The sequence below is a fragment of the Malaclemys terrapin genome, chromosome 1 (genome assembly GCF_027887155.1).
Source record: "Malaclemys terrapin pileata isolate rMalTer1 chromosome 1, rMalTer1.hap1, whole genome shotgun sequence".
NCBI lineage: Eukaryota > Metazoa > Chordata > Testudines > Emydidae > Malaclemys > Malaclemys terrapin.
In genome coordinates, this window is record NC_071505.1 from 69,021,307 (window position 1) to 69,046,082 (window position 24,776).

Below are 24,776 nucleotides of genomic sequence, written 5' to 3' on the forward strand. Positions count from 1 at the left end.
AGGTGCCTAAATACTTTTTAAAATCTAGCCCTCAGTATTTATAGTGGATGACTGTCGAGGAGAATGTACCTTCAGGATCTAAAGAAAAAGATGTGCGCAAAATAACTATAGACTTATGTTCATCTTTAAAGTGTCAGATTTATGTGACAAAGAACAGACACTGACAAGAGCAAGACAAAGACATAAATTGCAAGGGACATGAGCCATAGGGCTTCTGTACAGATAGTTGTCATACAAGGAATTCACCAAGCAGGGGAGCAGCTTTCTGGGAGCAATTCCTATCCTTCCCATGTGGGCACAGGATGACGAGAGAAGCCATCATCATGGAGATTTCCTCGCAAAATATTCCCCCATGCTTTTATCATGAGAAGACAATTTTGCCAATATATTTTGTAATCTACATGCAAAGGCTGACCCAACATGTTTTAGCAATTTCACGAAATTAGGTAAACAGGAGAATCACTGTCTGAGAAATAAAGTTTCCTTTCTTCTATGAGCTAGCTCAGGGGTCGGCAACGTTCGGAATGCGGCTCGCCAGGGTAAGCACCCTAGCGGGCCTGGCCAGTTTATTTACCTGCTGACGCAGCAGGTTTGGCTGATCACGGCCCCCACTGGCCGAGGTTCGCCGTCCTGGGCCAATGGGGGCGGCGGGAAGCCGCGGCCAGCACATCCCTCAGCCCGCGCCGCTTCCCGCCGCCCCCATTGGCCTGGGAGAGCGAACCACGGCCAGTGGGGGCCGCGATCGGCCGAACCTGCCGCGTCAGCAGATAAATAAACTGGCCCGGCCCGCCAGGGTGCTTACCCTGGCGAGCCGCATGCCGAACGTTGCCGACCCCTGAGCTAGTTGATATTCATTTCCATAGCATTTTGCTGTTTACCAGGAAGAACATTTTGGGCTTACTACCTTAAAGCTGTAGACCCGTATTTAGTTCCGAAATCACTGACACACATACACAAGCAATGGGTTGAACACATTTCTACTGTTAACTCCAATGAAGTCAATGAGTTTAATGGGACAGATGATTTTTTTAAAAGATCAACAAAAATGGTATTTTGATGTATGTGTTTTTTAGCACATAAACAAGTGCTTCCCTGTAAAACCTCTAGGACAGATACATGCGACACCCAGCAAGGGCATCAGGTCCATCTCTTCTCCCCAGCACCAACAATTTCATCCCAGGTAGTCCACAAAATCTCTCCAGGGAGGGTAGATTCCAGCAGGCATGGAGAAGTATACCTTTTATCAACCCCCAGAAGAATTCTGATATCAGGGCAAGCATTCATGGAACTTTTCTTTCTTTAAGACCAGATATGGATACAGGTTTATGGTGGACCAAAACAACAGAGACAATCCCTCACTTGGATAAATTATCGCAGAATGACAATGGCTAATATGAAAGGAAAAGGGACATCTTTATTGGGGGGGGGGAGGAAGGGAGTGAGGGACAATTACATAAGAGTTAAGAGGTAAACATAAGCTACGTAAGACATGGTTAAATAGGAAATGGTTAAAATAAACAAAAATCAGAAACAGAACATTAAAAATATGAAAACGGAAAGTTAAACACAAATAGTAAATACAGCAGGAAGAGATGTTAAAAATGAGCAAGGGTTCAAAATGAGCAACGGCAACGAGAAAGTAACAATCAGAAGGCAAGGGGGCATGAGTTAAAAAAAAATAGGTAAAGGAAAAGGTAATACAGATAGAATAAACCAGCCTGACAAAGAGATTTACTAAAGTCCAACAAATCTCAAGGTCGTCCTCAAATTCCTGTGAGCAACAAGTTTTGTCTAACAGAGGAAACTTGTTTTTATCCACAGAACACAAGACAGATCATAAATCAAAATGCAATCAGACAAGTACAAGGCAAATTACATTTTAACAGCACAAGACTGAGCATATATAGTCTGATTCCAAATTGGCCCTAGTGTTAAAGGTATCTTTCACCAAGATTATTATGAAATATAATTAGAAAAAAAAAATCAATAAGGCATTTTCCATTTCTTAATACAATGAATCTTTCAGGATTCACAAAATATACTTTATTAAAAGGCACAACTGATTAAATATTTACAGTAGTAAGGAAAATTTGAGTGGGGTGTAGACTAGAAATTTAATTTTTATAGTTGTGATTGCTGCTTTCTTAGAAAGGTTAAGAAAAACCTATCAGTTTGGATTAAGGAGTTTACTGTTAAGGTTCCACCAAAAATAAATCATAGCAGCAGAACATATGCAAGTCACACATCTAGAAAGAGTAAATCTATTATTTGTTTGTAAAAAACAATTCAGCAAAAGGTTGTAGAGCCTGAAGCACATTACAGGCCCTGGAACACATTTCTACAAACTAAAGACAAGTATGCAAAGTATATCCAAACGCCAGTCGAAAGCATCTCATTAAAATCTTTGGAGAGCCTGCGGTTCAATCTACTGTGTCTGATGAAGATCAGTAAATATATTCAGAACAAGCTATATTTTGCTCTGAAAATTAGAACATTAAGGAGGTATGCAATGTTCTTAATTTTCTATGCATTTTTAGTATTGTGGATCTCTCCCCAACTCGGGGGAGATGAAAGGGATGACTTGCATCCTTCTCATCAACGTAAGAGCCAAGCAGTATCTGGCCCTACGCATTTCATAAAGCAAATGTCCTCTTTTATGAGCAACACATTTTAGAGAAAAAACATTGTATTCATATATAATATATATAGTCAAATCTAAAGCATCTCAACAATACATCATACAACTGGTACTTATGATTCATAGTAAGTTTTCTCGTGCATGTATCCTTTCACCTATGTTTGTATTCTAGATTCCTGTTTTTAAAATAAGCTACAGTATTTTAATGAGACAAATGATCCTACTGCCAGATGGAAGTGCATAAAGCTATTACAAATTTTACAGTTTAATAAAACACAAAATTTACATGAAAGAAATGTTAAAAGGGAGCTTTATGTATAACTTATATACCATTCTGAAAATTTACTCTCAAATATTTTCAGACTATTAAAACAAATTTGAAAAGTAACTCATATCAAGAATAAATCCTCACTTAATTTACACCACATTTGGAGTGGGGTTTTTATGACATTCTATATATTCTTCAGTTCTAAATTCCCCAAGCATTCCTTAAAATATTAACAAAATCTTCATCATCCATGATTCCAATACTTAATCCTTCATAGTAATCTTCAAACTCACAATATGACACTTCACTGGAATTGATGCAGGCATCCTCTAGTGTTTCTAGAAATGAAGATTTAATTTCTTCCTCTGTGGTAACACCTGTTAAAATATTATTTGCCATTAAACACATTCTCAGGAACGCTCAATATATAGCATTTGATATATTTAGGGAAAAATAAGCTTTTTAAATTGTGTTTGTGAAGATTTTTTCCTTTCGGAAACTACAAAATTTTTATTTTAAAATGTATTTGTCAAAAGAAATGACTGCTGTCTTTACTTTTAACCAGAATTTAGTTTACTATACATGGGTAATGCAATCTGAATAGTGGCGATTTATTTTCACTTGGTTTAGGCTACTAGAACTGTCTCATCTTCATAACATAGGACATCTCATCACATTTAGCAGCAGCAGCACCATCACCACCTCCTCAATACATCAGTCCAAAACAGATTTAAATGGATAGTGAGATCAGAGGCTTCTTCAAAGGACTCCAAAACAGAATGATGCAGTATGTAGCACACTTCTGAATTACTGAAGAATCTTGCATCTGAAGAAGTGAGGTTCTTACCCACGAAAGCTTATGCTCCCAGTACTTCTGTTAGTCTCAAAGGTGCCACAGGACCCTCTGTTGCTTCTGAATTACTGTAAGTTTAATCTTTGTGATTAAGTGAATGTGGTTTAGTGGAATACAAATTCAGAGTTCTAGAAACATCTTAGGAAATAAAGTTTGCATTCTAAATCAGTTTTGGGATTACAACACACGAAGTAATTTCTTCTTGATCAAGATTACATCCAAAATTACTTTTTGCATAGAAAAGAAAAAAAATTAATGGAGATATCCCATCTCCTAGAACTGGAAGGGACCTTGAAGGTCATCAAGTCCAGCCCCCTGCCTTCACTAGCAGGACCAAGTACTGATTTTGCCCCAGATCCCCAAGTGGCCCCCTCAAGGATTGAACTCACAACCCTGGGTTTAGCAGGCCAATGCTCAAACCACTGAGCTACCCCTCCCCCCAAACTGCTACCCAGGCACCAGTGAGAGAAGATACAATCTGAATGGATTACCACCCCTGAAGTGAAATTCTGGCTCCACTGATTTCAAAGGAGCCAGGATTTCACCCTGAGAGTCCCTAGTCTAAATATGAGGCCAGTCAGTAATTCCCCTAACTATAGAGTTCTTAGCAGTTAGAGAATCTTATAAGACATCTACCATGATACCCGTTCAATGCCAATACTATCCCATAGCTTTCCTTGGTTAGTTCTTTTTAGGATCAAGAAGGAAAAATACTCCAACCAACCACCTAACAATAAATAATGTTAAATAGAAAAATACTCCAATATGCAAGTTGAATAGTAGAAATTACTCTGTAGAAGAGCAAATGGGTGGTAGTCCACTCAAGTATATCTCAAAAACTAAGAATTATACTTAAGTAATAGTCCTCTCTCCAAAGATGCCACCTTCCTCCTTGGGCTAGCTATTCCTTAAGCCTTTGCGCAGGGCTCACCTTCTCTTCTGGCAGGTGTTTCAGAGTGGTTCTTTTCCTCTTAGTTTTAGGTTATCAACCTGCCACACTAGGTGGCGAACTGAATGTATAAGAGAGGCTCAGGCCCTCCCTCTACTTCAGGCTCCTGGACCCCTAAATTGTGCAGAATCTGTCCCCATTACTGTAAACTCTGGTATGCTTCACTTTCCCCCAGGCCACTTTCTAACTTAGGAGAGCCCCTTGCAGAATCCATTCCTGACAACCTCCCAATAGGGAGACACCAACAGGTTTCTGCAGAAAAAACTTATTTCCATCCCCAAATCTGCAGCCACCCAAGGTTTCTGTAATGGAAAGGAACTGCTTAGGTGAGATAGGCGTAGATGACCCTAGTAGGCAATTCAGATCTCTTGCTGTAGAGGAAGGCAAAAAACAAAAAACAAATCCAAGGTCGCTGCCAATCTGACTTGGAGGAAAATTACTTCCCATTCCCAAAGCTGGTTAGGAGTTTCACCCTGAGCATGTGAGCAGGACACACCAGCCAGGCATTTCAGAAAGAGGATTCCCTCTATCACCTCAGAACACTGTTCCACCCCATCAGCTATCCCATCTCCAGCTGTGGCCAATCTCTACTGCTTCAGAGGAAGGTGACAAAAAAACCCAGAATACATCTGGCCAATTGTGCTTTAGGGAAAAGCATTGCTTCCTAACCCCTGCAGCCAACCAGCTGAAGCCCTGAAGCATAAGATTTGATTAGTCATTATCTTAGTGCAGAGCTGCCACTGTTATGAGCATGATGAGGTCAATGCAGGCCATCTTGTTCTCCCCACAGCTCATGAAGGGGATAAAGAGGAAAATTCACAGATTCCAAGGGAAGAAGGGACCACATGACTATCCAACCTGTGCATACAGAGGCCACAGAATTTGTCCCAAAAGCTGGATTAAGGCATAAATTTTAGAAAGATCTCTAAACTTGTTTTAAACAGTCCAAGCAATGGTGAATTCCACCACTCACCCTCCCACCCAAGTACGCTCTTCCAATGTGTAAATACCCTCACTGCTAGTAAACTGCCTCATATTTCAAGGTTGAATTTTTAACTTCAGCTTCCAAACACTGGATCTTGCTATGCCTTTTTCAGCAAGGTTGAAAAGCCCCCACTATCATATAGTCTCTCTTATACACAGTGATAGAGTCACCTCTCAATTTTCTCAATAAGATAAATAAGTTGAGCTCCTTAAGGCTTCTATTATTGTAAGGCATGTTTTCCAGTCCCTAGGTCATTTGTATGGTCCTCTTTTGAACTCTCTCCAGAATCTTCACATCTTTCTTGAAGTGTGGACATCTGAACTGGACAGTTTTCCAGCAGCCATCTTACCAATGCTGTGTACTTCCCTGCTTCTATTACATAGTCCCCTTTTTAATACACCCAGTTTTTTAGAACTATGAAATAATTTGAACAAAGTTGTTTGAACACTTCTTTTGGAAGTAACAGGCTTGAAGTTCCTCAAATGTTGAAATATTTTTTTCATGCAGCTTGAATTTATTCAATTAATCTTAAGTCCTAAAGCAGTCCCTTGGAAAATTTCCTGTCTCTTTCATAAAGGGGACTGAGTGATTCTACTCAACAGTGCTATGACAGGGGGCAAAAGAATAACTTTAATATTTGGGAATGCTCCAGGCTTTAAGCATTTTGGAAACAACTCAGTTATTTACAAAAAACAAACAAATAGAAAACCCACTGATTTTTGCGAGGGCTGGAATTTATTCTGAGTTTTTAGATACAATCTAGAGATGGATGGACTATGATAGTCTTATAAACTACACAAAATATTTCAAAGTGCTAGGAAATATTACTGATAAAAATAATCCAATATTAATTTGTTCTATGGAAGTGTGTTCTTGAAATTAGATTTCTTCTATGATTTAAAGTCTTTTTCCTTAAACATTAGATTTAAACATTGTAAATTCTGTTTTATAGCCCTGAAAAGAAAATAGGCTACAAACTGTAAAAATACCTCAAATTGTAAAGGATTAGCGAACTCCATACCCCAGAAAAATATTAATTGTTTATTCAGAAGGTAGCTTATATCCTGGATACATTTAGAGCTTGTGTCTATGGCAATTCAGTGCACAGCAAGCCGGGGTATAAATCTACTGCTCACAAGCCTGTCATGCACTAAGTGCTCCTGTGGACCTGCTGCTTTGCACTAAAGCTTCCATAGTGCATTTTTTATCATGGCTTCAAACTCTCTCTAATGTGTCCACATCTTTCTTAAAGTGTGACGCCCAGAACTGGACACAGTACTCCCGTTGAGGCCTCACTAGTACCGAGCAGAGTAGGACAATTACCTCCCATAACTCGATAGGACACTCCTGTTAATACACCCCAGAAAGTATAAGCCTTTTTCACAAGTTCATCACATTGTTGACTTATTTAATTTGTGATCCACTATAACCATTAGATCATTTTCAGCACTACTTGCACCTACCCAGTTATTCCCCATTTTGTAGTTGTGCATTTGATTTTTCCCTTCTTAAATGTACTGAATTTCATCTTACGGATTTCAGACTAATTCTTCAATTTGTCAAGGTCATTTTGAATTCTAATTCTGTTCTCCCAAGCGCTTGCAACACCTCCCAGCTTGGTGCCACCCGCAAACTTTAGAAGCATACTCTCCACTCCATTATCCAAGTAATTAATGGAAATATCAAATAGTATCAGAACCAAGACCGACTCTTGCAGGATCCCACTAGATACACCTTTCCCAGTTCAACAGTAAACCATTGATAACTATTCTTTGAGTACGGTCTTTCAACCAGTTGTGCACCTACATTTAGTAATTTCATATAGACCACATTTCCCTAGTTTGCTTATGAGAATGTCATGTGGGACTGTATCAAAAGCGTTACTAAAAATCAAGATACATCATGCCTACTGCTTCCTCCTTATCTCCTGTGCCAGTAACCCTGTCAAAGAAGGAAATTAGGTTGGTTTGGCATGATTTGTTTAACAAATCCACGCTGGCTATTTCTTATAACCCTATTACCTTGAGGGTGCTTGTACACTGATTGTTTAACAATTTGGTCCAGTATCTATCCAGGTATTGAAGTTAGTCTGATGGTCTAGAATTCCCTGGTCAGTTCTAATAAGACAGACCAATTACAGGTGACCACAGGATCATAGAAGTGCAGGACTGGAAGGGACCTCAATAGATTATCTAGTCCACTCCCCTGCATTTATTCAGGACTAAGTAGTAACTAGACCTTTCCTAACTGGTGTTTGTCTAGGTGTTTTGACCAGAGGACAAAATAATTCTAATTAACAACCTCAAGTCCAAGCCACTAGGAAGCACAGCTCATAATAACAGCAACAATTCACAGCTACTGTATATCTGCTAACAAATAAGATCAGCTAGCTAATTAAAATATTTCTTTCTACATGAATTACCTGATAACACTTGAGAGTGTTTCTTGGCACAATAACATTTTCTGATATCTATCATAGGTACACTGCCAGTTTTGTTGAAATCAAGTTTCATATAAGCCTAAGCAAAGATAAAAAGGAAATGTGGTACAGAAGTTAGCAGAAATTATGACATGAATGTATTTAATTACATCAGATATTTTTATGTCCAATATAACAGATTTGCATTTAGACTGAAATACTTACAAATTTTACATGAGCAATCTCAGTCTGCAATTTAGTCAGAAAACTGACTCAAAACATTGTGGGATTCCATAGTTACTTTTTCTCAATGACTTCTATATAAAATGTAAACATCTTTTTTCCCCCCACTAATACTACAAATTCAACCTAGGATCTGAAATCAAGCGGTGTTCTCTCTGCCTTTTGCAACAACAGTAAAAGATTCTGTAATCAGTTCTTAATTGACAACTAGTTATATGGGGCAGAAAAAGAACTCAGTTAAATTTCCCGTAATCGTATTGCATGGACACTACTAGCAGGAGTAATTCAATATTTATTTCAATGGCATTACTCACAGAGCGTGTGACTCAATATAAGACTGGGAAAAACAGGTCCTCTAGGAATAAAGATACCAAAAAGCAGGGCATTGTTCTTAGTATTTAACAACTTCCAGTCACTACAATATGGGATGGATTCTAATAAGGGTCCTAGAAAATGAAAGGCTCCACATTACATTACCAATCCCTTCATCTATCCAGTTTTCATACATGCATCATCTTACAAAATAGTACTTTAAATAAATAACAATGATATCTTGCTCTCACACAGTGCTTTTCAATTGTAGATCTCAAATGGTTATAAAAGAGGTCAGTGTCATTATCCCCATTTGACAGAAGGGGAAATTGAGGCATGCAGCTGACATGACTTGCCCAAAATCAACCAACAGGATTATGGTAGAACCGGGACTGGAAGGTAGCTCTTCTGAGTCCCAGTCCAGTGAACAATCCACTAAACTGCACTGTAAGAATGGGTAAGTATAGGGAGCATGCTAATAACTCATGAAATAATGGGAAAATTTTGATGCCAGTTGTAGAAATCAAAACTGGGTAAATCCACACAAGCAAAGCAGATGCAGCCTTTTACTCTACATTTAGATTAGTTTAACAAACCAGCATGACATTCTTAGATGCCTAAATTTCAGATTCGCAACTTAACAAAAACAAAAAATCAAAACTGTAATATATTATTGATCAGAAACAGGCATTCAACAATTTCAGATTTTTTTCATGTATATTGTTACTTACATATTTAGAATAATTAAAACAAACTTACTTTTCTAACAAATGCTTTTCGATACTCATTCATTTCCCCAATAATGGCGCGAGTGAACTCCCCATAATCGACTTTATCATTACAGTTGTCATCAAGAATAAGCCACAAAGCCTCAAAATCCTGCAATTTAAGAGTGACTTTCCAAAGTTACCTCTTACAAGACCAGTCTGAACATAAGCTAGTCAGCTCCATATATAATAGACTATATTACAAATTAATAAGAGAATCACATTATTAAGGAAAGACTGCAACTGCATTCACCAAAATACGAACAATTATGTAAGACAGACCGACCGCTGGTAGTTAATGCAAGGACTAAGGGCTTGATCCCACCCTCTAGGACATGGGAGGGCAAACTACGGTCTGCGGGCTAGATCCGGCCCGTCAGGGCTTTCAATCCGGCCTGTGGGATTGCTAGCACCGTGGCGCAGTGGGACTAAGGCAGGCTCCCTGCCTGCCCTGACCCCGCGATGCTCCCGGAAACAGCTGGCACCACGTCCCTGCGGCCCCTGGGGGAGGGAGGTGCAGAGGGCTCCATGCGCTGCCCCTGCCTGCAGGCACCACCCCCACAGCTCCCATTGGCCAGGAATGGAGAACTGCAGCTAATGGGAGCTTTGGGGGTGGCACCTCCAGGCGAGGGTGGTGCATGGTGAAGCCTCCTGCCCTACCCCACCCCCAGGAGCCACTGCTGGACATGCTGGCCTCTTCCAGGAGTGGAGCAGGGCCAGGGCAGGCAGGGAGCCTGCCTTAGCCCCACTGTGCACCACTGCCACCCCGGAGCCACTCCAGGTAAGCGGCGCCAGGCCAGAGTCCACACCCCGAATCCCTCCTGCACCCCGCACCCCAACCCTCTGCCCTGAGCCCCCTGCCACACCCCTCCTGTACCCCAGCCCCTTGCCCTGAGCCCCTTCCTGCATACCGCACCCTCTCCCACACCCTGCACTCCCTCCCGCACTCCAACCCTCTTCCCTGAGTCCCCTCCTGCACCCTGCACCCCTCGTGCACCCCAACCCCTTGCCCTGAGCCCCTTCCTGCACACCGCACCCCCTCCCACACCCCAACCCCCTGCCCCAGCCCTACATTCATGGCCCTGCATACAATTTCCCCACCCAGTTGTGGCCCTCGGACCAAAAAGTTTGCCCACCCCTGCTCTAGGAGGGTATCAAACCCTCTGAAATTCCCAAAGTTTACTGAGAACCCATAAAGGCTTTAAAACCTATGCCACTGCTATTTAGGAGGCAAATAAATCCCACTTCTCCTATAGCAGAGATGCAGCAAAATCATGCCCCACAGAATTTTTCAGGACTAAATAACCATTTGATAAACTGTCTTTACTCAATCTCAGAACCCAGCACCTCCTGCTGCAAGAAATCATCTTATTTTACAGAGAAGTTCATTTAAATCCATCTCCCCTCAACGTCAACAAAAACAAGCCAAGAGCAGCAACAGAAACAATACTCTTTCCAAGAATTCAGGCCAGTAACACAAACAACAGTCATGGGAGCACTAATGGCAACCAGAGCCACCACATATGATTGACCCCTGCCCTTCCTGGATGGTAAGAGAGTAGAGAATTCCTGAGATCCTTAACTAACAGCTTGTCAACATCTATTACTCCTAGGGAAATTCTGTGCCAAAAAAATTTAAAATTATGCAACAAAAAATTAAAAATACTGTGCACAATATTTTAAAATTCTGCAAAAATGTGCATATTTTATTTGTAAAAATAACACAATATAATCACACCAGTTTCAATTATTTTTGGTCATTTATTTCAAAATACCTGTCAGCAAGCATGTCTGTAACAATACAGACAACAAAAAAGATTCAGGAAATGTTTTTTGATAAACAGATTTCTTCCTAGGCATATTAATACAGAACTCGGAGTAATAATTCATTTAAACTATAATACAAAACCGTATTTCCCGCACCCCTCCGAAGCAGTGCACAGGCTTGGGGGAGTCAAGTAAATTGCTGTGAAGGAGTCTGGGTATGAACTTGAAGGGTTGTTGGGTGTGGGTGGGAAAAGTATGGAACAGGGTTTTTTTGGGTGGGGTGGGGTGGGGAGGGATTGTTAGGAAGCTTCCCCCATGCAGACCCTGGCTGACCCCAGCCTCTCCCATTCAGTCAGGCACATCTGCCCTTTTCCCCATGTGTTCCTGCACCTCGTGTGTCCTTGCACCCCCTGTCAATGTGTCCCTCCATCCCCACTCAGACACCCACTCCCCCCATCCCCATTTGGCCCTGCACCTCCTTCCCATCCCAATGTGGCTCTGTACCCCTCCCCCATCCCCATGTGTCTGTGCCCCCACCCAGCCGCTCCCCATCCCTCCGCTGTCCCTATGTGTCCCTGTCCGCCCTCCCTGTCCCCATGGGTCTGTGCCCCCACCCACTGTCCCTATGTAGCTCTGCACCCCTTCCCCATCACCATGTGGCCCTGCACTTCACTGCCCTCTGTGCCTCCACTCCCATTCAGCCCCTGCCCCAGTCTATCTTCCCTCATTAGCCCTTATGAGCCCCTGTCTGACCCCCACAGCACCCCACACTGTCTGTCTCTCCATTTTCTCTAAATGACCTGGCCCACTGCAAAGAAGGCAGGCCTCTCTCTCTTCCATCACTGGCAAGGAGCTGCTGCTTTGTTCTATCAACACACAGCCCTCTGGTGGGCAAAAGGCGGAACTGAAGCAACATTTTGGCAGAGGCTTTTTTCTGCGCAAAAAATTAAAAATATACAGGACTCAATTATGCACATGCACAGTAGTGCAGAATTCCCCCAGGAGTAATCTATTTTGGCAATGGGAATCTACCACCCAATCTAATACATGGAATAGTCTAGACTGCAATAAAGAAACTATAAATTAAGGGTACAGAAAACAAACAACCAATCAGTCAGTAACCTTTTTTTAAGTAAGTTTCCCCTACCCTACCTATCAGCTGGAAGTACACTAGCCCTCTCTCAATTAGGCCCCAGGATTATTTTTTTTTAACATTATTTTAAAGGAGACTTAAAGGAAAAAAAAATTGGGTTGTGTCCTTTCTGCTTCATTATGATATTTAAAGAAGCCTGACTGTTACTTTTTTAAAAGGGTTTCATGTGAGACTGAAAGCAGAAGCACCAAAAAACACAAAAAAAAGCAGCAAATATAGTTATCAAACTGCAGATTTAAATGAAGGCAAGTAGCGACTCCATAAACTTTTAGAGGACAATCGCTTTGGGATCACACTCTTGATTACAGTTGTATCAAGACTTACCTTTTCAGGCACTTCTAAATGAAATACTGTTAGAGCTTGTTTAAAGACTGCCTTAGAGAGAGCTCCATCACTCTTCTGATCCCGTTCTCGGAAGTATTTTCCTAATCCTGTTACAACACGAACTCCCCTTTTACTTAGCTTCTCTTTAAGTATACCTAAGGATCAGGAGAAATAAAAGAAACAAGGTTTACATGAAGATGTTTTGAAGGTGTTTTTCCAAAAAACTCCCATTTACCACACTGCTAGTTAAACAGCACATCCATACAGCCAAGTTCCCTTGTTTTTGAAGTATAAGCATTCTCAACACTGTACTGCAGTTTGGAATGCGAGATGTGAATAGCAGTGCACATCAAAATGCTGTGCTGTAAATCCCCTATGTGGACCCTATCAGCATGAACGTAAAGGTTCCTACTTTGCATTAATGTATTCCTGTTTGAAGTGAATTATGTTAATGTGAAACAGTAAAGTCTTCTCTCCGAAAGTCTATCAATTGCAGTGTACAGATGAATTAAATTTTCCAGTGAACATGAATAAATGTGCCCTGACATCTTTATTTGTAAGCAAAATATTTAATATGCAGATGATGGAAATCTAGAACAAATCCAGTGTATTAAGAATGACCAAAAGAGCTATCCAACGTAAAGCTATTTTCTCAATGCTGTATCAGTGACAAATGGGCAAAATCTATTAAAATTCAGTGTCACATGAATGGGGTTCCATAACATTTCTTTCATACTTATGTCATTACTGAAAGCAACATTTTACACATTACATTTGTAACTAATCTACACATGAGCTTGTGCTGGGCTTTTCCTTTGTCAAAAAAAAAAATGAAAATTCTCAAAGAACATACATATATTAAAGCACAAAGTGAAAGACATTTATGTTTGCATTCCTTTTCTCTGTTGTCTGATGCCAGTAGTATTAATTATTGTATTAACTTAAATATCTTGCTTGTGTTTATTTCTTTAAAAAAGAAACAATTTAAAAAACTTGTTAGTGCTCTTTTAGATGAGTAGCAAAGACACTAACAAAAAATTAAACGTAATTGTGATAAGTATACAAACCTTGAACAACCCTGAAAACTCTGCTCTCATCAATCTCTTGCTGGGTAATGTCTTGCTTGATTCCCACAGAAGTAGTTCTAAAATTAATCAGTTCATAATGATAAAGTTACCTATATTACCAAAACAAAAAGATTGCTACCAAAAATATTCTGAACAGAAAACAAAACAAAACATGATCCTTATATCACTCATCAGCACACTAACTGAGTGCCTGAACTTTAATAGATACTGGCACACAAAATGTTCTTGTGCGATAACAGTAGGATTGAGAAATTTCTTACCCAATAATCTTCTGTTAGCAGTTTCTCTCTTTCATCACTAATAAGAAACACTTCTCACCTGTGGAATTCAGCAGCAATGGTGTTGCTGGAGGCTCTAGTACTAAACCCCTCCCTTTAGCTTAGGCCACCAGATGAGTTTTTCCAAAGCTGTAGAAATACTCCAGCAATCAATTATTAGCATTAAGATGACAAACTGATATAATATATAAATAATCTTAAGGTAATTATACGTCTAGGTCTCCATTTAGAGAAAAAAATTCAATTTGTTACAACAAATTGTGTTATAGTCATTTACCAGACTGCTAGGGCAGGTTGAAGAAGAAGAGATGCTGCTAAAGCAAAAAAAATTATCAGGTAAGAAATTTCTCACTCTGCTGAACAGCTTCTCTCCTCATTCACCACTAATGGGAAGCAGTGAGCAATGAATCACAGAAATGGGGAGGCACAGGATAAGCAGAATTTTAATTATTATCAGAGTCAAATAATTAGCAGAAATACAAGACCCTCCATACAGAGCAAGAATTTTGTCATTTAAGGAATTATTTGGGAACAAACCCAGCAACACTTTCCTATCATTCTGCAGAGGAATGGAACTCTGCTTTGCAAATCTTCCTCTGACAAGTCTCATACACTTTTCTCCATAATGCCACAATGGACCTGGTTGATGGAGTCCTGACTCCCCTTCATAGTTTCCCAGGTGCAGGATTTTAACATCTTGCCTGCAACAACTTTGAGGCCCTAAGCCTCTATCTTGGATAGAATGAAATGAACAAAGTACAACTGGGATGTGTAACTGACTGATTCTGAGCTGCCCGGTAATAACGTATTAATACTGTACATTGGCTTGGTTACTGAAATGTTTTCTGTATGACTATATTGTTTAACTCACTGGGGGTCAGTCTGGGATACAAGCAAGAAGGAGGAGATGGCTCCTGACAGCAATCCACCCATCAACTGACGGGTTAGAGTTGTTAAGGGCCAATGCCAGAACTGTTATTTTTGATTATATTAGTATTGACTATCTCAGTCTCCAGATGACCTACAAAACTGGTTCTGACTAGGAACAACCAAAGACCCAACTAACACAGAACAAAAAAAACAACAACAACAAAAAATCTCTGGCAGGATTTAAAGGGGCAGTCTCTCAAGAAAAAGCCAGCAGCTGTTCAGGGGAATCTAGCAGACATAGGAACCTGCCATGGGTGTTTGAAAGTTATGTCTCCCTTGGTTACCATCAGCAGATGGCAAGATAGATGTGTAGGCTGCTTTAAAACCTTTTTTCCTTCAGTACTTTGTTTCTACTGCTAAATAAACAATACGTTTATTTTAAGAAGTCTGTGTGGTCACTATTTACTTCTGGCTGCAGACTCCCAAACTCGGTAGGAATTGCAGGGTAACAACAGTTGATACACAAGGTACCACAGCCCAAACCTGACTAAAAGCAGGAGAATTGCAAAATTCCACCCTGGGGTGGGTAAAGGCTCTAGAGGGTGAGCTCACAGAGACAATCAAGGGAACAGAAGTGCAGTTAGTCCTATAACCCTAATGCCCATTTATGCTTCAACATTCAGAGGTGCTAAGCACTGCAACAAAATGATAGAAGAATCATTTCACAGGAATTGTGGAAAGAACAATGTACTCTGAACAAAAGGTTTCTGGAGCTAAAAGAACCACCTTTTCCTACAACAATAGTAGAGTTGTTCTTGAATGGACAGAGGAATGAATTCCAAACTCAGTCTTTTGGACCAAATGTCATCTAGAAAGCCCTGCCACTTGTCTAATCTGTCATTCTGACGAATCTTGACACCTGATGATACTCAAATGGGGAGACCACCTAAAGAACAATGCTAGAACTGTTACCCCCTTTTCTATGGTTACAGAACTCTAATCAACCAACCTGGAGAAACTCTAGTGTGGCTGAGATCACCAGAATTGTGTGGTTATTATTATAACTTGTATTATGGTAATATATGGACACCAGGGCCCCATTGTGTTGGGCATTGTATAAATAAAGAGCCAATCCCTGCCCCAAAGAGCTTTCTGTTTCACCTCACACCAGAAACATAATTTGACCAGATCAATTAATGAAATTTCCTGGTTGAGTTCTGTCTGGATACCAAAAAGTACTGATGAGACTAATGCAAGAAATCCCACTTAACTACACATCTTTTCTGACGCCCAGGCTGTTAATATAGGTTGCCCATCACCATATGAAGGAGAAGCCCTTGCATCAAGAAAAGTGTGTTTTTTGCAGGTACAATGGAAGGGGGTGAAGGCACAACTTTGCAAACTGGACCACCTGCATGTGGCCCAGGAGTTGCAGACTGAGACTGCAGACTGAGGCAAAGATGGCTAGTTGTCTGAAAATGGTTAAGTAAGCAGGAATGTTCTTGACAGCATGGAATTTAACAGAGTCCCAATGAACTCTATTTTTTGAGTGGAAGCCAAGATTGACTTTACGGTGTTTAGATGAGACCCAGACAGTCGGGCAAGTGCAGTGTGGTGCTAATTTGAGCAAGAACTTGCTCTCTGGATCTGCCCCTCAGTAACCAGTCATTCAGATACAGGAAGATGTAAAGCCCCTGTAACGATGACCATGCATTTGGTAAAAAACACAGGGGGCAGAAGATGGGCTGAATGGAAGCATTGTGTACTAAAAGTGGCATTCCGCCACAATGAACCAAAGGAACTTTCTGTGGCTTAGTAAAATCGCCATGTGAAAATAGGTGTCCTGAAGATTCAGAGCAGCAAACAAGTCATTCTGAGACAATGCAGGGAGGATAATTGATGGAATGACCATTCAGAACCTCATGTACTGGATATATTTGTTGAGTCCACGAAGGCTGACAATGGATCTTACTCCTCCCTTGGATTTGGGTATTGGGAAGTACCAGGTATTCTGCCAGCACAGAGCAGACCTTCTTGAGGAGCAGTATCTCATGAGAGGGGTCACTGAAGAGGGATGGAGAGGAGCTAGATGGCATAACCCAATCTGATGATGCTTAGGACACAGCTGTTGGTAGTAATCAAGCCACAAATATTAAGAAAGTGGGCCAGCCTGACTCCAAAGAAGTGAGATGAAGACAGAGAAGCAACTACTGGAACAGTGCTCTGGACCCAGGAGTTAAAATGGGAACTTGGAATGTGGACCGGTCAAACCCCAGGGGAGGGTATGTGGACTGGTTAAACCCCAAACTGCTTTCTCCTGTGGGATCTATCCCTCTTTCTGGGGATAGTTCCATTGCCTCGGAGGAGGGAAGAACATGCACTGTGGCTCCTGCTGGTGGTCACCATGGTGGCGCCTCTGCACTGCCAGCGTGTACACCCCCAATGACCACAGGTAGCCCTGCAGTCCTTGAAGAAGTGCAGTGTCTCATCAGTTTTGGCCAAGAACAGCATCTGGCTGTCGAAGGGCAAATCCTCAATAGCTTGCTGAACATTGGGCGTAATACGAGAAATATGCAACCAGCCCTCCTCATGACGACCGCAGAGAGCGTCATCCTGGCCAATGTGTCTGAGCCATCAAGCAGATTGCAAGGACATTTTAGCCACCAAACAGTCGTCATTGACAGAGGTCCGAAATTCCTCCCGTGAGGCCTCAGACAGCTGGTCTTGTCATACTTGGACAGCTAGGCTTGCTGGTTAGCAATTTGCATCTGTAAGGAAGAGGAGGTATAAATCTTTCTGCCCATCAGGTCCAATCGTTTAGAGTCCCTATCCTTGGGGGTGGACTTAAACCTGCCCTGCTGGACTCTGTCGTTCACCGCAGTTACAACTAGGGAATTTGGGGCCAGATAGAAATAAAACCCCATAAATCCCTGCACGGCAATGAAATAGCGCTTCCCCATGCACTTATCCACAGGTGGTACTGAAGCCAGAGTGTTCCAGAGGGCCTTAGCCAGTTCTAGGAGCACATCGTCGATAGGGAAGGTGACTCTCCCAGGAGAAGACAGCTGTAAAATGTCCACCCATTTGTGGGTATTCTCCTGTAAGAGCTCAGCTTGGATACTGAGGGAAGCAGCTACACATCTCAAAAGGTCTTGGTACATCTTAAAAATCCTCCAGTACCAAAAGGGAGGATGAGTCAGGCAGCACAGCATCATCCAGAGATGAAGACAAGATCTTTAACTGAACCAAAGCTGGATCCTGTTCCAGGGTTTATGGACCCAGACAGGACAACTATTGTGGCTCCACACAGATAAGGACCACCAGTGCCTGGGCCTGCAGTGGAAAGATGGTCACAACTGCAGACCTGGCCAGCAATCTGACTTTTGAGCGAGATGAGGAGTGTGACCTCCTTGACCAAGGAGCACCCCATGGATTCCATGGGGGCCGCTGACATGGATAAGGCATTGGTAGCCAGTAGGCGCCGGGCCAGGGACCTCCGAATGCCCAGGCATACTGCAGAATGTGGGGAGGGTCGTGAACCGGATATAGGGTTCTGGGAGAGAGCCTCTGTGAGGAGAAAAGCCGCAAACACTTCCCTCATGGTAGAAAAGCAAAGGAGAAAGGGTTTAAAACTTCACTACTTGCTCATTAACAATATGAGCTGCTGCCTTACAAAGGGGACACTAGCTTTTGGGGAACCAAAGTCTCTGAAGTTTGCAAAACTTATCCCTGAGCAGGCTGTGAGGGGTTCTCCTCTCCAACCAAATCCTCATGCTCCTGATCAAGCCTCCCATGGTGGAGTCAGGCCATGTCTACACTACCAATCTGTGTCAACAAAAGTGATGTTGACACAATAAAAATCGCAATTTCATGTTCACACTTGCTCCCTTTGTTGGCAGATCGCATCCACAGTGGGGCCACCATCATCGACAGTGTGAGCAATGCACTGTGGGTACCTATCCCACAGTCCTTCTCTCGCTAGGTGTTGTGGGACGACGGCGCAGATTGCAGTGCATTTTGGGACAGTTCCAAATGTTCCATGATGCATTGCTTTCTGTCCCAGCACTCCATGGGCTTCCAGTTTTCTTTTGCAGCCTTTTCTCAATAGCCCTTCTTTGCTGTGTACCTCGGCATTTTTGTGAGAAGGGATGGATCCCGCACTGCTCTCCTTTGCTCTGTTGACTGTCATGAAGACAGTGGAGGTCATCATGAAGTTCCTAACTGAAGAAGACTCGCAGGCACCCGACATTCTGCATGATATGGATAAGAGCAACCCTAGATTGCTTTTGGCATTCACAGAGCAGGTGCATAAGGTAGATCACCACTTTTGGGCTCGTGAAACAAGCACTGAATGGTGGGATCGTATCGTCATGCAAGTGTGGGATGATAAGCAGTGGCTACAGAACTTTCAGATGCGGAAAGCCACCTTCCTGGAGCTGTGTTCGCTAGAGCTCGCCCCAGACCTGCAGGGCAAGGACACCAGAATGAGAGCTACCCTCTCGGTGGAGAAGCGTGTGGCAATTGCTGTGTGGAAGCTGGCAATTCCAGCTGACTGTTGGGGCTGCATTAATGCAAGTGTGCAAGGCAATAAATCGCATCCTGCTACAAAGACCGTGACTCTGGGAAATGTGCGTGAAATAGTGGCTGGCTTTGCAGAAATGGGTTTCCCTAACTTTGGAGGGGCGATAGATGGCACTCCTATTCCAATTTTGGCACCAGACCACCTTGCGACAGAGTACATCAATAGGAAGTGGTACTTCTCCAGGGTGTTACAGGCACTTGTGGATCACTGTGGGCGTTTCACTGACATCCACGCAGGGTGGTCTGGGAAGGTGCATGACCCATGCATACTTGCCTGTACAGAAAGCTGCAAGTGGGGACTTTCTTTCCTAACCAGAAGATTATGGTGGGAGCTGTTGAAATGCCCATAGTGATCCTGGGGGACCCCGAGTACTCCTTTCAGCCGTCACTCATGAAACCTTACACGGGACATCTGGACAGCAGTAAGGAATGGTTCAACCACAGGCTCAGAAGGTGCCGGATGACAGTTAAATGTGCCTTTGGCAGATTAAAGGTGCGCTGGCGATGCCTTTATGGCAGGTTGGACCTCACTGAGGATAATATTCCTAAAGTCATAGCCGCGTGCTGTATGTTGCATAATTTCTGTGAAGCTAAGGGTGAAAGGTTTGCTCAGGGGTGGAGTGCTGAGGAAGACCGCTTGGGCTGCTGATTTTGAGCAGCCAGATACCAGGGCTGTCAGAGGAGCCCAGAGGGGAGCTATTCGAATCAGGGAGGCTTTGAGGCAGCACTTTGACAATGACAACCGGTAACATATCTCTGTGTGAGTTACTTCAATGTTACATGCCATGTAGTTTTCCTTGGAGGCAATGGTGACATTTGTGGCCTTATATTCCTGTAATAAAGTGACTACAATGCCTGTGCATGTATTGGCAGTGCCTGCAATCTCACCTTGTAGAAACAAAATAAAGATAATTTACTATTGTGAAAGTCTGCTTTTATTGCACAAGAAACAGCACACACAAACACACAGAGGCTTGGCAGGAAAGGAGGAACCAGGGAAGGGCAAACTTTCACAGCTGTGAGTAGGTCCAGCTATCATTGTGAAAGTTGTCCGAGGCGGTGAGGTGAAGGGGAAACTGAGAAGTCCCGGAAGATGGAAAGGAATGTGCAGGCGGAGTTCAAGGGGGGGATGGAAAAGAGTTCTGAATGTGCTGCAGTGGAGCTTGAGCACTGATTTGCTCAGTCTATGGCATTATTAAGGCTTTCAGCATCTGAGTTTGCTCCTCCATAATTTTTAGCATCCTTAACAAATGCATGGTTCCCTTTTCTGTCCTGCCATTTGGCTTCCCAGCACTCCTTTCATTCCTTTTTTTCTTCACTGGAGCACTGCAGGACCTCCTGGAACATGTCTTCTTTGCTGTGTCTTGGGCGTTTTCTTATCTGGTGGAGATGATCGGCTGGGATGTGTGGGGTGTTCCTGAAGGCCACATCTGGTGAAGCACAGAAGCGAAATTGTTAAATTCAGCATTGAAACATTTCCGTTAAATACATTTTTTGCAACATTGTTATCACTTTCTCACTGACCCTAGCCAAGCACACATCTCTGCGAACACCCAAAGCATGGTGAGTTTTGGTGGGCGGGGAGGAAGGGAGCGCGCTCCACATGGGGAAAAGAGCACACTCTCTGCAAGGGTCATGGGGCAGCATTCTATGGAACAAATTCTAAAATTCTCCCACACTTTTCCACAGGTGGGGGTAATTCTAGCAGACATCTCACTGTTAAGGGTAATCAGGAAAACGAGAGTACATCTATTCCATGCTTGTGGCTTCCACCCTGCTCCCTATGCTGCTTGCCTATGTGCTGCTTTGGTCCCTGCACAAGTGATTGCAGAATGGCATGGGAAATTTTCCTACAATGGGGGAAGGAACAAAGCTGCTCTGCCACGGAACCTTCAGCAGAGGATTACTGAGTACTTCCAGGAAACTTTCCTGGAGATCTCTCTGAAGGATTCCCATGAGATCTTGGTGCGCATCAACACCCTGTTCCACCGCACTGATTAGCTACACAGGAAAATATCCAGCTCACAGAAACACAGCCAGCCTCCCACATTTCTATGACCTAAACCCACCTTCGCGCTACACAAGCCACAGCCACTTACCAGGAGTCTCATCTCCTGCTTCTTGCTCATCAGAGAGCGACTGTTGAGACTGGCTAGACATCTCGGGAGTGAAGAACAGTTCCTGGCTGCCTGCCCCACCGGGCGACCCCGCTGGGAGCTGCACATCCTCATCTAACTCCACCTCTGCCTCAATAACTTCATCCTCCAGGTTCGGTCCTCTTTCTGCCGCCTCCGTGCCCTCCAAAGTATCCATGGGGCTCTTGGCAATGGAGATGGGGTTGCCACCGAGGATAGAATCCAGCTCCTTACAGAACCGGCAAGTTTTAGGTGAAGCACCTGAGGGATGGTTTGCCTCCCTCGCCTTATGGTATGCCTGCCTCAGCTCCTTTATTTTTGCTCTGCACTGCAGCGTGTCCCCATCATAGCTCTTCTCACACAAACTTCGAGAAATCTGCCCATAGATATCCCAATTCCTTCGGCTCAAGCTCAGCTGGGACTGCACAGCCTCCTCTCCCCATATACTGATCAGATCCAAAAGCTCTGTAGTGCTGCGATAACCCACCATGGTCACCTCGAAAGACGCGATGAGACCTCTCCACACCGAGCAAACAGAAAATGGAATTTAAAAAATTCCTGGGGCTTCTAAGGGTTGGTTATCTATCTGGCTGCCGGGCAGTGGAGTTCAAATTGCTGACCTGAGCGATCAAGAAGGGCATTGTGGGACATCTCCTGGAGGCCAACGGAAGTGATGAAATGACGCGTGGTGTCTACACTTGCACTTCATCAACAAAAATGTGGAGAGAAAAGACGTAAATCTCTCATGAGGGTGGATGTATTCTGTCGCCAAAATGGGGCATTCTCCCCAACGAAAGTCGCCTCGCAGTGTGTACACACTCACTGTTTGGGTCGACAAACGGCAGTTTTGGCGACAAAACTTGGTAGTGTAGACAAGGCCTCACAGTTTTGGGCAGAAGTCAAGACCCTACATGCCTACCTATCCAATGAAAAAGCCCCCATGTCCTGGCAGTATGAGGGTCAGTGACTTACGGCAGCAGAGCATATCTCCCCTAAAAAACTGCCTATAGCACCTCCTGGACTTGGCTTAATGCTTGCACTCTGCTCCCACACTAGCCCTTCTCTGAATTCCAAAGGTGGGAGGCATTACTATTAGTGATGAATGAGGAGAGAAGCTGTGCAGCAGAAAGAATATATTCATGAGGTGCAAAATGCCTTACGTGAGTTATCAACAACTAAACTCTTGTCCTCCATTTTGTGAAAACCTTGCTATAATTAGAAGGAAAAAACAGCTGTAAATATCATATCGATATACTGTATATCACTGGACACTACAATATACAGATAAGTTGTAAATTCTAGGGGCCTGTTTCTCATTTACAGTAAGGCCCCTTTACAACATGGCAGTGTAATGGGGCCCTAAAGTGGGTATTAGTGTAATTGAGAACAGGCTTTATATAGCTAGGCATTTTGATAGACAACATGAAATTTATAGCAATAGTCAATTAAGTTCTAATAAAGTCTTTAGATACTGAATGAATGTCTTAATTGTGGCATCGTTATTGCTTTGATAGGACAGGATGATTTAAATCTTTAAATATATACTATAGGCTAACATTGACTCTTCACCATAATTTCAGACAGCAAACTCCATGAAAGTACATCTTAAAATCACTTAATAGAATTAGAATTGTTCAGACCACACAGTAATGGAATCATAATCTTCAAACAAAATTATTTGTATATTGACAATGAAATCCAGAAACCCAAAGGAAGGCATTAAATGTACATGACAGTTTACTTTTGCAGAGATATTTAGCTGAGAGTCCAATTTACAAAATAATGTACATTCAATGATTAGCCATTCATCTAGCTGTTACAAAAGGGAATTTTTTTTTTTTTTAAAGTTCCCTTATTTTAGTGTATGAAACAAGTGAATTTATCAAAGCCTATTTTGAAAGAATAAATGTAGGAATTCCCCTTCAAGAGAGGTTTTCCACTGTAGAAATATACTATATTTCCATCCTGGATTTCACTGGGCATAAGGAAGAGAGGAAACAAAGAGAGAAAGGAGGAGTCCTACCTCACATCCACAGCCCACCCTCCTGCAGCAGCACCTCCTTGGGATGAGGAAATGCTGCTGCCCAGGTGGCTGAGTCTCCTTTCTGTGGGGAAGGGGAAAGATCCATGTACAGAGTTTCTCTTAAGGACACAACCAGTCCCTACATTCTTAGTGAAATGTATCAAGATTACTCACATTTCATTATGAAAAAGTTATAGATGTTTATTCAAGTTATCTTCTAAACCAGAAATGTCACTCACTGCTCATTAGGTACACTCCAAAGTCCATGGCCGGTGCTTCCACTAGGCGACCCTAGGCAGTCGCCTAGGGCGGCAGGATGTGGGGAGCGGCATTTCGCGGCCCTTTGCGGAATTTTGGCAGCGAGGGGCTTCACTCGCTCCGGGACCCGCCACCTAAGTGCCCCGAAGACCTGGAGCGGAAGGACCCCCGCCGCCGAGAACGCAGCTTCAGAGGAGGAGCTGCCGCCGATTACTGTGGAGGAGCACTGCCGCCTAGGGCAGCAAAAACCCTGGCGCCGCTCCTGCCAAAGTCAGTGACTCAGTGGCAAAAAATATTAAATCCTCTAAGTGACATTCTTAGCCATTCTTTGCCACATTCAGCCATGCTGGTGAAGTCAGCGAAGGGCCAAATCTAGCCAAGATAGTCAAACCTTTATTAGTCTGCATTGACAAAGATGACAAGGACTAGAGAGAGACTACATGGTTACATTCTCTGGCTTTCAGGTTTCCCAACCTGGCACCATAAGAAATATCTTATTGTTAGGGAAATGCACCAGTTACATCGTATTCCTTTCTTTTCTTTCAGTTTTTTGGCTTTCTTTCCCTTAAGGTAGGAAGCGGAACATTTATTCTTTCAAATGAAGTAATCAAAGCTATTACCATCAGAAAGATAGAAATCATATATTAAAACCTATCTAATTTGTCTTTAAGTTCAAGTTCAACACCAAAATGCAGAGAATAAGACCTTTAAGGAATAGAAATCTTTTATTTTACAACTGTTCTCTCCCCCACAATAAACTGTTAAAGGCTCCTTTGTACGTTACTTCAAAACCATTCATTCAGATGTCTAGTGCTTCCTAATAAGAGCCTAAATGCAGAAACTTTTAGCAGCATGAATAAAATGT

At 42.7% G+C, this 24,776-nt stretch overlaps 2 protein-coding genes across 5 annotated transcripts in view; both read right to left on the reverse strand.

Annotated features, from left to right (window-relative positions):
- Positions 1 to 824: 824 nt before the first annotated feature.
- CAPS2 (calcyphosine 2) overlaps positions 825 to 24,776 on the reverse strand; it is a 51,118-nt gene continuing 27,166 nt past the window's right edge. For all 4 annotated transcript variants that reach the window (XM_054026754.1, XM_054026764.1, XM_054026772.1 and 1 more), the window contains 5 exons: positions 13,746 to 13,822; positions 12,679 to 12,833; positions 9,427 to 9,546; positions 8,116 to 8,212; positions 825 to 3,283 (listed from right to left, as the gene is read on the reverse strand). In XM_054026754.1, coding sequence (XP_053882729.1) covers positions 3,108 to 3,283; positions 8,116 to 8,212; positions 9,427 to 9,546; positions 12,679 to 12,833; positions 13,746 to 13,822 — 625 coding nt within the window. In that variant the 3' untranslated portion in view covers positions 825 to 3,107. The remainder of the gene's footprint in view (positions 3,284 to 8,115; positions 8,213 to 9,426; positions 9,547 to 12,678; positions 12,834 to 13,745; positions 13,823 to 24,776) is intronic.
- Positions 20,455 to 22,380, reverse strand: LOC128836475 (zinc finger and SCAN domain-containing protein 29-like). Its single transcript, XM_054026794.1, has 2 exons — positions 21,595 to 22,380; positions 20,455 to 20,925 (listed from the first exon to the last, which is right to left on the reverse strand). Exons 1-2 carry the CDS (start codon positions 22,118 to 22,120, stop codon positions 20,795 to 20,797), a joined length of 657 nt encoding a protein of 218 aa, XP_053882769.1. The 5' UTR covers positions 22,121 to 22,380; the 3' UTR covers positions 20,455 to 20,794.